At 45.5% G+C, this 16,165-nt stretch overlaps 1 protein-coding gene across 1 annotated transcript in view; it reads right to left on the reverse strand.

The window, feature by feature from the left end:
* CDH13 (cadherin 13) overlaps positions 1-16,165 on the reverse strand; it is a 1,039,261-nt gene that overhangs the window by 143,860 nt on the left and 879,236 nt on the right. Inside the window, exon 8 of the mRNA XM_086688815.1 lies at positions 5,029-5,169. Coding sequence (XP_086544941.1) covers positions 5,029-5,169 — 141 coding nt within the window. The remainder of the gene's footprint in view (positions 1-5,028; positions 5,170-16,165) is intronic.

Below are 16,165 nucleotides of genomic sequence, written 5' to 3' on the forward strand. Positions count from 1 at the left end.
TTACAGAATAAAAAGATGAACAGACAACATATATAGAAGATTTGAACAAAAATAACTGTAAACAACTAATAACTCAAACAACTGTAGATTTCACATTGTTTTCAAGTACACATGGGCCGTTTATCAAATCTGATCACATGCTGGGTTGCAAAACAAGTCTCACTAAATAGCAAAGGACTATAATCATATCAGTGTGTTCTCCCACCAGAGTGGAATTAAGCTAGATGTCAATAAAAGGAAATAACAAGGAAACTTCCAAGTATGTGGGATTAAGCAATATACGTTTAGGCAGGCGACTGAGAAGGGTTTTAGGAAGTTTCTGAATTGCTAATCATGCTCTATTTCTTGATACGGGTTTCGTGTTTGACTTGTAATGAATGAAATCACTCAGTATTTGTGTACTTTTTTGTACAAAAGTTACATGCTTTTTAAAAAAGAAGTCCGTAAAATTGAATAAGCTGTATTAATAGTAATTTATTTATTTATTTTTGATTTTTTTTCTTATTACATTTCTTTATTTTTGAGAGGCAGAGAGAGACAGAGCACGAGTAGGGGAGGGGCAGAGAGAGAGGGAGACACAGAATCTGAAGCACGCTCCAGGCTCTGAGCTGTCAGTACAGAGCCTGACATGGGGCTCGAACTCACCAACCGTGAGATCATGACCTGAGCCGAACTCAGATGCTTAACTGACTGAGCCACCCAGGCGCCCCTATTTATTTTTTTAAAAAATTTATTTATTTTTGAGAGAGAGACAGAGAGAGTGAACTGGGGAAGGGCAGAGGGAGAGAGAGAGAGAGAGGCAGAGAGAGAATCCCAAGCAGGCTCCACACTGTCAGCATGGAACCCGATGTGGGGCTTGAACTCACAAACCGCAAGATCATGACCTCCACCGAAACCAAGAGTTAGATGCTTAACCCACTGAGCCACCCAAGCGCCCCTTAACTGCAATTTAGAAAGACATTTTGGAATGTTTCAATAAAACAGGTAAGCAATTATAGTCTCCCAATTTGGAACAATATTATAGGTAACTTCTTTTTCTTTCTAACTATTAGGGAATTGAGAGAAAATTCAGATAAAAACTTAGTGTATTGTACATGAATGTGCATAGCAGCATTATTCACAATAGCCAAAAAAATCAAAGCAGCCCAAATGTCCATCAGTGGATGAATGGATAAACAAAATGTTGTAAATTCATAGAATGGAGTATTATTCAGCCATAAAAAGGAACGAAGTCCTGATACATGCTACAACACGGAGGAAGCTTGAAAACATGGTGAGTCAATGAAGCAAGTCACAAAAGGGTACATACTGCATGGCTTCATTTATACGAAATTTCCAGTATGAGTGAGTCCATAGCAATTCAAGGAAGATTTGTAGTTGTTAGGGGTCATGGGGATGGGGAGTGACTGCTAATGGGCATGGGGTTTCTTTGGGGTGATGGAATGTTCTAGAATTAGATAGTGGTGATGGCTGCAAAACTTTGTGAGTCTACTAAAAGCCAATGATTATACATTTTAAAAGGGTGAGCTTTACAGTATGGACTTCTATCTCAAAAAAGTTATTAAAAATACTTAATGGAATGTGAAGCAGGAGTGGCAAAGGAATGAAATAAATAGATGTGATCCTAACATCATTCTGCATCAGACAGTTGATTAAGAGGCAAAAGTACACTTCTAACCCAAGAAATAAAGTAGCTCCTTAATTGTTTGAGAAACCAATGAACGAAGAGGAGGGAATCACCCAGGGAGCACCTGGGTGAAGACTTAAATGTCTTGTGATTTGAACTGCCATGTCAACGTCAAAAAAGATAACATATGATTCTTTTTAAAATATTTTTAAAAGTTTATTTATTTATTTTGAGAGACAGCACAAGTGGGGGAGGGGCGGAGAGAAAGGGAGAGAGAGAGAGGGAGAGAGAGAGGGAGAGAGAGAGGGAGAATCCCAAACAGGATCTGCACTGTCAGGATGGTGTCCGACTCGGGGTTTGAACTCATGAACCCTGAAATCATGACCTGAGCTGAAATCAAGTGTCCAAAGCTCAACTGACTGAGCCACCCAGGTGCCCTAGAATTGGCTTTCTAAAAAAACCTTTAAAGTATTTCCTTCTCTCAGTAACAATCTCTATATTGTCCAAGACTGGAACATGCCACCTACAGATGGAGTTATTTCTTGGGCTCCTTTACAGATAAGGAAGGCTAAGGACATACGAGCCCAAGTTGCTTTCTGGGGGTGATTTTTACTTAGGTAGCAAGTCCTTCTTAGCCCTTCTCACTTCCCGTTTCTTTCTTCCTGGTATGTGGACATGATGGCTGGTGCTGCAGTGACCCTATTGTATTGTGAGGCAGCCTTGGCGAAGGTAGAGAAGAAAGATAAGAGGAATCCGGAAACTGGTGATGCCACGGTGTCACCACATTGGCCTGGGACTACTGCCAGTGCAGAACCCGACAGGGGGCTTGAACTCATGGACTGGCATGACCCGAGCTGAAATCAAGAGGTGGCTGCTTAACTGACGGAGCCACCCAGGCACCCCAACCTTTTACATTTTAGAAACATCGTCGCCATGATATCCTCCTCTTGCCCACCACCATTTCCTTCCTCACGGCTTTTATCCCAGCACTGTCCTCACCACCACCTGCCTTGTTACCACTCTTCTCATTGCCGACACTCTAGAGAACTGTGGGTGACCCGCACTATCTCAATGCTCTCCATCACGGGCTCACGTAACAGTCACAAGAACCTACTGAGATAGGCTCCGCCGTCCACCCCAGCAACAGGTGAAGAAACGAGGACATAGGTGGTTGACAGATTTGTATCCTCGGCGGGACTTGAATCCAGTTCTGGTTCCAGAACCCACCTCTTCCCCTCTGTGTTATACGGTCTCTGGCCATTCTGTCATCCCAAATGCATGCAGGAACACATTAGCAGATTTGACTGTGAATTTCATTTGTCCAACATTGGACAAAGGCTCCTGTGGGACATCTGATGTCCTAGAGGGAGAGTTTCATGTACCCGCTGGCTACTGGTCCCTCTCATTTCATCCCTTTTATTTTTGTATGAGTTGAGACATCACTTTCGCCCTGTGGGCATCTCAAGCTTATTGTCCAATGTCCGTTGAAAGAGAAGTTCTGTGCGTTTGCCGACATCCACAGGTGAATCCGTTTTCCATGAGGCTATTCAGGGTCTCCTACTCGACTTAAGAATTACGTTCAGGTTTTCCTTGAATTCAGCGGTATCGACAACAATGCACATCTCTCACTCAAGGCATTTAGTTTGTGACGGGTGTTACGTTCAGGGTTACGCTGAGATAACTAATTAGTCTCACACGCTTGGCAACATTGATAGACCTTCTTACTTTAGACTGGGATTATCCAATTGTTATTTTCATTCCTGTCTCTATTGAATATTAAAACATGCCTTTAGGACTTTTTCGGAAATAGAAATTCTGCAGATAAACCAGTATCCCCAGTGAATATTCCATGGGACACCAGCTCAGTGAGACATAATGAGGTCACCCAGGAACAGTTATTCCTGGGGCCAGAAAGGTCTGGAAAACCCTACAGACTCTGCTCCTCTTAGAGAAACACAAAGCATTTTCAAGGTACCTCAAAGTGCTGCAGTAAAAGAAATCCTTCTTTCTCTTCAACTCCGTGTTTCCCACATCTAGTTGACCCCGAAGTCTTCCCCTGCCCCACAATGGTGGAACCCGTGAAACAAGTTTTTTGGGGGGGATACCAGTTTGGGCACCCCGGGAATACTGAGCAATCTGTTTGAGCAGTCATAGGCACATGTCATGGAAAGCGGTAGAATGAAGCCACATCAGCTGCTTTGGCCACTGGCATGTTGACGTTGGATTCCTGAGCGGCCAGACCCCCCCACCGGGAGAAGGGGAGATTTCCACCCCGAACGAGTGATGTGTGTCTGGGGACAGGGGGCTGGGGAGCCGGAGCGCCCCCTCTCCTGAGCCATCTGGGGTGGCCCTGGGACTCTGGACAGAGGGGTGAGTTAACCGCAAATCCAGACATGGGCCTTTTTTCTGAATGGCAGGGAGGGTGGAAACATCAACCACACATCACGGAGCAGTTGTATGACTCACTGGGACCTATTCTGCATCCCATTTCTGTCACTTCCTGTGCCCATGACCTTGGAGCAGTTATCTAGACTCTATGAGCTGAAAGGAAGCTCTCTTACTGGCAAAAAGTGGTTAATGAAACCAACCTCACGCAGTCCAACGAGGCAATGGAGGAAGGTTGGAGGCCCCATTGCCAATGGCAAGGGCTGTCTTTACCGATTCGATGCTCTGGGTCAGCAAGTGGGGGGGGGGGGGTCGAATCTTTGGCTGCTGACCCTGACCCCCAAAGGGGCCATGACATTTGCCCATTTCCGTCAGAGCCATGGTGCGAATAACTTCCTAGTTTGGATACAAACTCGGCAACCGAATGTGATTCTGTGTACTCAGCCTGCCCCCAAACACTGCTTCGCTGGAATAAAGGGGGACCGGCAGCCATGATCCATAATCATAAAAGCACAAGGAGTGAGAGTAAATAGCGACTCTCCTGGACAAGCCAACTCGGCTGTTATTTACAAGCTCCTGGGCCACCTCGTTTTTGCCAAGAAAATCTGCTCTACCTTATTGCTGCTGTTCCGTCTGGCCTCTCAATCTGTACTTGCTGAAAAAAAAAAAAACTTATTGTTATGCTAAAATCACAGCAGGCCTCTCCTAACTCAGCGCGAAATAACACCGATAAAACCATGAAGATGGCGCTTTGGCATTAGAAGCTCTTTTCTTGCAAGACTTTAACGAGATTCAGTGCCTTCCTTCTCACAAAGCGCTTCTCAGCATCACACGCGCACAGAAGATACAAATAGGAGAAAACGTTCCGGCGAAACGGCACCCCCTCTCCCACAAAGCAGCGTTTCGATTTTGCAAACTGGAAGCCAGCCCCGGGGGCTGCAGGTGGTGCATGGGATTAACCCGGATCGGCCACCATGGCCGCGACCTGCAGGGGCGCTGGGGCCGCAGACGCTTACCTCTTTCTTGGTGAACTTTGGGGGGTGATCGTTCTTGTCATCGATCATGATGGTGGCTGTGGCCGTGCCTGTTAATCCGACATCCAGTCCGGCCATGTCTTGAGCCTCGATGATCAGTTCATACTTGGGGTTTTCCAGAGTCTATAGAGGAAAAGCACAGACAAGATGTCGTAAGGTTTGGGCTGCCCCGTGTCCTTCCTCGGCCTCCCCCTTACACCCACAGATCTCACCCATTCGTATAACCATACCTTTGGAATCTCTCTAATACAAGACAGTCCTGATTCACAGACTGGACATGGTCGTGGGGGTGGAATCTACGTTCTGTCCTTATCTAAAGGGACGTTTGATATATTCCACACTGTTTCATTTCTGGGCTTTGGGTATGCAATGCATGTTTGATGTTTACACCTGTGTATCTAATTTCATCGTGGCCTCATCCAGCTGATCTGGAAAGGAGGCTAAGTTCGATGAGGGGACTCGGGCTAAGACAGAGGCCCTCGGAACTCAGAGTGACTGAACGACCTGATAGCCAGGCATTGGGTACTGGGTTTTGTACTTAATCTTTCCAGCAAGTGTGTTAAGGCGCATTTAAGGTTCCCATTTTACAGGTGAAAAAAAATCCCAACTGAGTTGAGTAGAGTCACTTGCACTGCCTTTCTTTTGTGTCATTTGTAGGCATTTTTGTCTTTCACGCTCCGTTAAGTTTGGAAAATGCATTTTAATCCATGATCTGATGAATGCAACACAAGCAATATTGTACAATATTGTACCATGGCCTCCCTGAATGCACATAAGCTTTCATTTGAATATTGAATGTTTTTTTTTTTAATTTTTTTTAACGTTTATTTATTTTTGAGACAGAGAGAGACAGAGCATGAATGGGGGAGGGTCAGAGAGAGGGAGACACAGAATCTGAAACAGGCTCCAGGCTCTGAGCCGTCAGCACAGAGCCCGACGCGGGGCTTGAACTCACGGACCGCGAGATCGTGACCTGAGCCGAAGTCGGACGCTTAACCGACTGAGCCACCCAGGCACCCCTCTGCTACCATGTTTAAACAGAACAGCTAACCAAGTGGCCCTGACCCCAAGATGAGGGGGGCAGTGGTTGGGAAACGCCAGTCCCTGCCTTTAAATTGCCTCTGGGATGGATTTGCTTGCCTGGGTCAAGAGCACGCCATTCTTCTGGTAAGGCAGCACCCCACATTTCCTCAGCGGACCTGCCCATCACTTCTTCTTTGCCCATGTGGTTGGGGTTGGGTTGCCTTTCCCCACCGTCCACCTGGCCAACTTTTGGGATGAGCCCGGATTGGAACTAGCAACCAAGCGTATGCCCTCCCAAGGGCACACGGTGACTCGTCCGAGCTCAGGACCTGTGTTTGACATTTGGGAGACAGAAGCTTTGTGTCTCTGTGGTAATGAGTCTGGAAGCCTTTAGCCTGGAGCTAGACAAGCTACCTCAGGACCACAGCTGGGTGGGGTGGGGAAGTCCATCTGAGAAAGAAGCCGAGCTACTGATAGAACCAGACTTGAACCCTGGAAGAAAAGAAATGTTTCCCAGTGATTGTATTAGATCACTTCATCGTGGCAGGCCCGGAGCCAGTCTTGCCTGTGGACTTTTTAGCTAATTACGGCATTAATTTTCCTTATTTGCTTAAACCATTTTGGAGTGTTTGCTTAATTACTCACAGAGTTCAAGTTGCATCAGCGTCAATAACAAAAACAAAAGGTCCTGCCAGGCATCAATAGTCCTGTCAGTACAATGGCTGCAAAGGCAATTGCTTATACGAACTAAGAATTAAGAAACACCGTGGGAAGCAAAAACCGAAAACACAGCAGGGATCTAGAATTTCCTTCTAAAGCCCGAAGTTTACAATGTGTATTTTAATAACTCAATGCTAGCTGTCCCCAAAACTTTCCAGTATTTTTAAAAGGCGCTGGCTCCCTAGGGCATCTTTAATTGGTTGCTTCTTAACTAAGAGCCTCTGAGCTACTAACTTAAGGAGTAGGAGTTCTGTTGTATGGTTTGGAAAGCTCTAAATTCTTAGATTTGAGAGAACGAGTGGGGTGCTAATACACTCCTTGGACAGGATTATTCACAATGTTCCCCTCCGCCCACCCATCTTTACTGAAATACGGTTGACATATAACATTGTGTAAGTTTGAGGTATACTTATGATGATTTGATACATGTGTATATTGTGAAGTGAGCTCCAGGAGAGTGGAAGTCCTCACAGTTCTCTAACTGCTGAGTGCACACAGACTTTGACACCAAATCCAGATCCAGGGGATTCTGCTTGTGCCCAGATCAGCTCCGTCTCCACTCTAGCTGGAAGCTGGGAAGTCGTCAGCTTCATGTAAGTGACTTTCTCCTTATCATCACCCACAGGTTGGACTGGGCTTACTATTTGCCATAAGTTCTGCACCTTGGACCATATGAAGCCAATCAATTGGCCCATTTTCAAAATCTTTCCTGAGCGTCTCTGGGCAAACAGTAGCCACTCGCCAGGTCTAATTACTTGCACAACATTTTTACTTTTCTAATAAAATGTTGCATGATTTTGGAAGCACTGCGCCATAAAAATAAGACATTTGAGTATTTTTGAATATTGACGAGATTGTGGCAAACTTAGTCCTTTTCCCCACATAATATCACTTACCAGTATCATTCCTTGACATCATTTTAAGGGCTGCATAAAATATAATGATATGCATAATATATAATTTACTTCATCATCTTCTATCATTAGGACTTTAGGTTATTTCTAGTCTGTAAACATTTCTGACAATTTCAAATTACACTGCAATGAACACCTTTGTTAAAAATATTTTTTTCAGTTTTATTTATTTTGAGAGAGAGAGAGAGAGAGAGAGAGAGAGAGAGAGAGAACATGAACAGGGGAGGGGCAGAGAGAGGGAGAGAAAGAATCCTAAGCAGGCTCTGCACTGTCAGCACAGAGCCCGATGCTGGGCTTTAACTGATGAACTGTGAGATCATGACCTGAGCCAAACTCAAGAGTTGGACACTTAACCGACTGAGCCACCCAAGGGCCCCTACAACGAACATCTTTACTCAAGAAGCTTTTGATATATTTTGACTATTTTTTTTTGAATCACTGAGTCAGAGTATAAACACTGAGTCAGAGTATAAACATTTTAAGGCTCTTCATAGTTAACCCTTGAACGATGCATGGGTTAGGGGTGCTGAACCCTCATGCTGCTGAAAATCTACGTATAACTTTTGACTCCCCAGAAGTGAACTGCTAAGAGCCTCCTGTTGACTGCAAGCCTTGCTGATAACATAAACAATAAATTAACTCAGGTTTTGTACGTTAGATATATATTATACACTGTATTCTTACAAGAAAGCCAGCTAGACAAAAGAAAATCATAAGGAAGAGAAAACGCATGTATAGAATTGTATTGTACTGAATGAGAGAAATCCACATATTATCCACACAGTACAGACCGGTGTTGTTCAAGGGGCACCTGTATTCGTAATTCACTGCTGCTTGCCTAGAAGATCTAATCAATTTTCCTATCAGTGCTACCAAAACATGTATGATCCCGGGCATGGTTTGTCCCTAAACAACAGCTGATTTTGCTGCTTGAAGCAAAGTGGGAGCCGAGCGTGGTTCTGTGATGGCTACTATCTAACAGGGCTGTGAATTCCTCACAGCGTTGCCCGGCTCCAACATACGGCGTGGGTTACTATGGACACGCACAACAATGGTAGCGGCTGCGTGCTGCTTTGGCTTCCCAGTGTCCATTTCCTCTTACCCTCGGACCTATGCTATGATTCTTCTTGGGGGCATCCCCTCTTCCTCACTCTCTGCACAGGTGGAGTTCAGGTAGGGCTGACTCTAGCCGTGATCTAGGGATGGTCGTGTGGCTCGGGCCTGGACAATCGGGGGGTCTCCCGCTCCCATGATCTTGCGATGCGCGCATAACCCAAGTTAGGCCACTAGGACTGAAATGCAATTGTAGCACCTACTTCCTTTAGCGCTCTTAGGTAAAAGAAGTCCTCTTTCTGTTTCCTGGGAGGGGGTGGGACATAAATCTGTTGCAACCACACAGAGAAAGTCAGCCCGAGGGAGAAGATACCAAAGAGCTGAGATACCACAGAGATGGAGTTTCTTCAGCCTTACTCGAGTCATTTAATAATCATCCTTGAAGCCAGAATTTTCCCCTCATATTTTGTGAGTTCTATCAGCTAATAAATTTCTCCTTTCCCTAAGACATCTAAATTAAATGTTCCATGAGTAGCAACAAGGGAGTTTTGACTAATACTGCAACTAACACTGTGATCAATTATCTGGTTATTTGCAAGAAAGTGTGAGCGATATTGTATCATGCTAGGGGATCACAATAGGCTGTTCATAACGGCACTGCAATCATTTCTTGAATACATTATTTTTCCTTTTAACATTTTTCCCTCCACAGAAACTTTTTTTTTTTTTTTTTTGGACAAGAGACAGTTATTCTAATTTTTTCCTTCATTAGTCTTTGTGTCCATTTAACTGGAAGTTATTAAACTTCTAGTCTAAATATTGTGCTGGGGAGGGGTGCCTGGGTGACTCAGTTGGTTGAGCGTCCGACTTCAGCTCAGGTCATGATCTCATGGTTTGTGAGTTCGAGCCCCGCGTGGGCTCGTGGCCTGGAGCCTGCTTCGGATTCTGTGTCTCCCTCTCTCCCTCTGCCCCTCCCCCGTTCATGCTCTGTGTCTCTCTGTCTCAAAAATAAATAAACATTAAAACATTTTTAAATATTGTGCTGGGGATACAGGGATGGGAAAATAGAGTCCCTTTCTTCAAGGAACTGAGAGAAGTTCCGGGTCAAGGGCAGGCATAGTTCTAGAGAAGTTCAGGGTCAAGGGCAGGCATATTCTGTAGAACTGCGAGAAAATGGAGTCATGGCTGAGCACAGACATGTACAAATTCTCATGACAGTTCAAAGGGATGGACACACTGGCTTTAACTCTCTTGTAATCTAACAAATTTTATAAATGATGGAAAAAAAGTGAACCAGCCAATTCCTGTCTCCTGAAGTAAATAAAAGTTTATGACTGCAATGAGAAATAGATTGACCAACCCAGTAGGAAATCAATTAGACAATTAAGGAGATAAATTGCAAGGCTTGGGATGTGATGTTCCCAAAGTCTCAATTTTCTGGCAAATTCAAGGCTACTTTTAAAACGTGTTTTTATTTTTGGAGGAATATCCAGTTACTGTAAGGAAACTGGAAACAATACAGTCGTTTCTGGAGTGGAAAGTGAGGGCTCTCCTCCACCCCTCCCCAACCCCACCGCCGAGAGGTGACTGTCATTACTGGTCTGTGGTCTCCTTTCCCCCCACATCACACACATGCATGCGTGTGGGCACACACGCACTTTATATTCACACATATTTTAAAAAAAATTTTTAACATTTATTTATTTTTGAGAGAGAGAGGCAGAGTGTGAGCAGGGGAGGGGCAGAGAGAGAGGGAGACACAGAAACAGAAGCAGGCTCAGGTTCTGAGCCGTCAGCACAGAGCCTGACGTGGGGCTCGAACCCACGAAATGCGAGATCATGACCTGAGCTGAAGTCGGTTGCTCAACCGACAGAGCCACCCAGGCAACCCTATATGCACACATATTTAAACAAATAATACCAATGACACAGCTGTGCAAGCTGTCATGCCCTATCACTCCCACCCTTAGTGATTATTGATCTGTCTATTCTTGTAGACAGCTACTATCATTCATGCAACCCTTCCTTACAGGATGGTCACCCATCCAGTTGTTCCCAAGTTTTCTTTTTAAAAAAATTTTTTAAGTTTATTTATTTCTTTTGAGAGAGAGAGAGAGAGAGCGAGCACAAGTGGGGGGGGGAAGGGAAGAGAGAGTGGGAGAGGAAATCCCAAGCAGGCTCCACACTGTCAGCGCAGAGCCCGATGCAGGGTTTGAACTCACAAACCATGAGATGGTGTCCTGATCTGAAGTCAGATGCTTAACCAACTGAGTCCCCCAAGTGCCACCAACCCCCCCCCCCCCCCCCAGTTTTCTTCTTTAAAAGCAACTCTTAAGATAACAAGTCTACTGGGCTATCAGTATTTGGGGATGTGTTTTTTCTTCTGTGATAAACATTACTGTTTTTGCAAATGACAACATTAACAATAACGAAGCAACCTCCTTTGAAAGCGCAAAGACTGAGAAGATAGTGGCACCTGAATCCCTTGGCTCTTACACAAATAGTATCCACTCAGCTCTGACGTCCCTCCCACGCCAGCTGAGCCTTCTCCAGGAAGCCTTCCATAAATCCCTAGCTCCTGTGGTAACTCTTAAGTGAAATACACATACGTGAGCTCATTTCTGTACTTCTCGGCCATCACTCGCCCTTGCTCCTCTGCTGGAAGAGACTCCTAAGCAGCCCACAGCTGCCCCATTCGCCAGGAAGGACGGCCGATGCAGAGAAAGAGGTCCCCGTGGCCGCGTGTCAATGTTTGCCTCCTTCACTTTCCTCTCTCCACGTTACTCCCAGGCTCAGGAGAAGGATTTTGCCTTCTTGAATGTCTTGGGAGGACCCTTCCACCACGGTACTCCTCTCTGCCCATGAGGAAGGCACCCTGCCTCTGGGGGACCTTCAGCGGTCCAGCTGTTCCTTCTCTTGGGGGGTGAACTGAACACGGGGGAGGGAAGCCTCACTGTCCTCTCAAGACCAAGCTGCTGTCTCTCAGGACAAGGATCTCACCTGATGCTTGTGTTTATGTCTCCCGGCTCTTTTAGGGCTCACTGGGGACACCAGTGTGGTCAACTCCAGTAGAAAGAGCCTTTCAGGGGGCACCTAGGTAGCCCAGTCAGTTAAGCGTCCAATTCTTGGTTTCAGCTCAGGTCACAATCTCATGGTCTGTGAGTCTGAGCCCCTCATCAGGCTCTGCGCTGACAGCATGGAACCTGCTTGGGATTCTCTCCATCCCCCCTATTCTCTCTGTCTCTCCTCTGTTCATGCTTTCTCTCTCTCTCAAACAAATAAATTTAAGAAGAAAGAAAGAAAGAAAGAAAGAAAGAAAGAAAGAAAGAAAGAAAGAAAGAGCCTTTCAGCCTGAGTTAGGCTGAAGGTGCTGCTCTACCCGGAAGGACAGGAGCTGCACTGCTGAGATCTGGGATCATACAGCCTTCTGGCTCTGACTTCTCCCTAGATTCTGGAACACACTCCAGGGTTTGCTCAGGAGAAGTCTTTTCGACCCCATAGCCAGCCAGCATCGGTTTCGGTGGCCTGCACCCAAAGGGACCTGTGGTAAGCCAATGCTGCCGGTTCACCAAATCCTTGTTCTTTTGATTCCAGGGCATCCAGCTAGATGAACTAGGGGGACTGATCCTGGCCAATGGAACACGCGCAGAAGTGACCCTGGTGCAGCCCCCAAACCTCCCACGTAATCCTCCACATTTTCCGTTTACCAGAAAGGAAGAGGCCTGGATCTCCAAAAACAAAGCACTCTTTAGCTTTTCTAGTTTCTATTTATTTATTTTTTAAGAGACAGTGCACACATATGCAAGTGGGGGAGGGGCAGAGATGGAGGGAGGGAGAGAATACCAAGCAGAGCCCGATGTGGGGCTCAAGCTCACTAACTGGGAGATCATGACGTGAGCCAAAGTCTGATGCTCATCGGACTCAGCCACCCAGGCTCCCCAAGCATTCTTTAGCTTTAAGGGAAGTTCACCGAGGAGCTTAGCCTACCCTAATATGAAGGCTATGTTTCCCGTTTGGTTTTATTCTGAATGGCCATTTACTATCTCCCTAAGTGGATGACAAAGTTTTCAAGGGCAAGGACCATGCTTTTGACCCCACCACCTAGCTAGTACGCAGCAAACAAGGTGGGCGATTTACTTTCATTATTGTTAATGATGATATATTACTGTTGCCCTGAACTAAATTATATCTCAAAGGTCTGAGCATATCGGTGGCATTTCCAAACCAGAGTCATTTATTCTCGGGCAATGGCTTATACTTTGGGGAGCTCCAGCTCAAGGAGATAGGATTTTATTTTGACCAAGAAATGTACTGTGTCAAAACCGGGAACATTAAATTGGCTTCTCTGATTTTATTTTCAGCTATTTGATCTGTACGACATATCTAAGAGAGTCAGGCTGCTCTCTTGGTTTGCATTCTGCAGTCCTGCACTTGTTATCTTCCCCTGGATGTCAACTAGCTACCAGTGAATAGATATTCCCAAGAACAAAAGGAAGATGTTATGTCTACAAGAAAAAAACCTTGGGCGTATCTCCACAGACACAGGCCAGGTTCACACATCACACTATTTTAAAAACCAAACATTTCATTTCGGAAAAAACAAGAATCAAGCCATGTCATTAAATATGGCACATAATCAATCACCAGACCTTTGATGTTTTAGGGCGACATGCATACGACTATGCATTTAACGGAACATTTATCGCTAATAACAAGCATAATGGTAGCTGAGGGGGAAATCAACAGATAAAAGATACATGGAGAAAGGCTTTGCCATTAACCCACACGGCACCCTGTCATTCTCCTGCGTTGCCTTGAACACATCCCCACATTTCTCTTTACCCTTTGTCCCAACTGGATTTCTTCCCATGGCATCCCGCTTTCTCTCGATGTTGACATTTCTACCTCTCTTTCTTTTTCTTTCACTTTTATTGACTTGATGTAATGGGTAGGTAGTACGGGTCTCAAAAATCCTTCCCTTCGTCGGATGCTTGATGCCCTTGCAAAACTTTTGGTCTTTGAGCTTGAGTGTGGAGCTCGACTCCATCGATAACATGACTTTCTTGTGGTAGTGCATTCTGAACTTCTTCTGAAGGAGGTGGAATCCAATCCACAGATCTGGGAAACCCAGAATCTTTGACAAAAGATATAGAGCACTTTCGTGCATGGCCCAGCTGTGCCAAGAGCTCGCTCTCAGCTCACTCACGGTCATGGTCCAGGGAAAGCTTTGGACAAAAGCCACGAGCTGGCGACTGGATGCAGCGCCACAGTGCCCCTCGCGGTCGGGCCGCCATCTTGGGAGTTTCCACCAGTCTCCACTCTCATTCCTGCCCATTGGCCGCTGCTCACCCTTCACTGCACTGAAACGCCAAGAAGGCAGGGACCTAACTGCCAAGCACTTAGGAACTGACCGCACCAGTTAGCAGCTGAGCAATCCAGTCGAGTGTCTTAACTTGCTTTTGCTCAGTTTCCTCACCTGTAAAATGGGGAGAATGATACCACTTCCAGAGTGTTAACATACAGTGCCAAGCACAGAGGCTGGCATAAAGTGCTCACCAGATGGCTCCGGTTACCATGCAGTAGAATCTTCTGGAGAGTCTTTTAAAGGGATGGCAAGAAACAGAGTGCGGCCTCCGGGAATAGTCAAAAAGTACTGGATGCTGCTGAGAACCACTGCACAAACTTGGAAATGGATCCTTCCCAGTCACACCTTCTTATGGTGCTGCAGATTCGGGGCAAACGTGCGGATTGCAGCTTTGTGAGAGCCCCCCAGGTAGAGGACACAGCTGAGACACGTCCAGACTCCCGAGCACAGACATCATGAGATAATAAATATCTGTGATTGGAAGTCATTATGTTCTGGGGTAATTTGTTATGCAACAATAAATAACGAATCCAGTTTTCCCCCAGCACTTAATCACAGTCTGTCATATTCTTGTTTATTGATTGTTTGTTTATTGGCTGTCTTAACTCTGCCCGTTGGAGCTCCAGGAGGTCAGGGATCCTGTCTTGTTGAGAGCTTTATTGTTGTTGATCTCTTCCTGTGCCTAATTTATAGGTTAAACTTTATCACAGGTATGGACAGGAAAGCACATACTCTACGTAGGATTCAGCACCATCTGTGGCTTGAGGCGTCCACTAGGAGACTTGGAACATCTCCCAGCAGGGAAGGAGAGACTACTGTGGACACAATCGGTTATTCTGAGCCAGTGAGAGCAGGCTCTAGCTTATCAATGGGCTACAGGAGTCAAGGAAATCTGTAAGCAGTATTTTTCAATAAATCCCTTAGTTGTCTAACATTGGGGTACTTGGGTGGCTCAGTTGGGTGGTTAAGTGTCTGACTTCAGCTCAGGTCATGATCTCACGGTTCGTGGGTTCGAGCCCCACGTCGGGCTCTGTGCTGACAGAGCCTGGAGCCTGCTTCGGATTATGTGTCTTCCTCTCTCTCTGCCCCTCCCCTGTTCATGCTCTGTCTCTCTCTGTCTCTCTCTCTCTCAAAAACAAGTTGAAATAAATTTTAAAAAGACCTTCAAAAAAATACCTTTGTGGTCTAACATGGAAGGTATTATTAATGAGAAATATTAACATGAGACTGACACCAAAGATATAATGTGATTCATTTATTTATTTATTCATCGACTTGTCCCAAGCTGAGCATTGCAAGACTCCTAACAATATGGCACCTGATCAGGGACCACACATTCTTCTCCAGGTTAGCTGCACCTGGCACCTGGTCTATAAATATTGCAAACAGATTGGTGAAAACATTATCTGAAGCAGAACGAGTTGCTGTCTGTCTGGAGTTTGATTTATCCACTCTGGCCACATAACACGGGGGATAGGCAGTCCATAAATCCAACAGGAACCACATACATTTCCTCGTAAATTGTGCCTTCTTCCCACCGCAGACGCTGAGTGCCTTTCTTCCATCTTCCCACAGAGAGCGAGAGTCCATTTGACTTGTGTTCGTCCTTAGGCCTCCGTTCACCTTGCTCCTCGGTGCTAATGCGAACATTCATGTTCTTGGCTGTCACCTGCTGTGTTTTTATTCCCGGCTGGGGTCTTCTGGGTAAGGAGAAGGCTGAGCCCATTTCCCCAGATTTACTGGCTGCCGACAAAGCTGGCAGGGTGGGGAAGCAACAAGGGAAATAAACACTGCCTCTTAGAAATATGTAGTTGGGATGACGTAAGTGATAGATTTCAGGTGGAGGGACACCAAAATCAAATAAAACATATCCAGGAGCAGTGTATGTTTTCCGATGTTACTGATGAGTTACAGTAAATAAACCGCCAACAGCACTCATTGCGTACTTGGAAAAATCACCCTCTTTAGACCCAAGATGGTAAACGTGTGACATTCAGGTTGATGCCACTGAAACATTCATACAATGTCTTACTAGGTTCAGGTA

This window comes from Puma concolor, chromosome E2 (assembly GCF_028749965.1).
Source record: "Puma concolor isolate L17-30 chromosome E2, mPumCon1.1.hap2, whole genome shotgun sequence".
Classification (NCBI taxonomy): domain Eukaryota; kingdom Metazoa; phylum Chordata; class Mammalia; order Carnivora; family Felidae; genus Puma; species Puma concolor.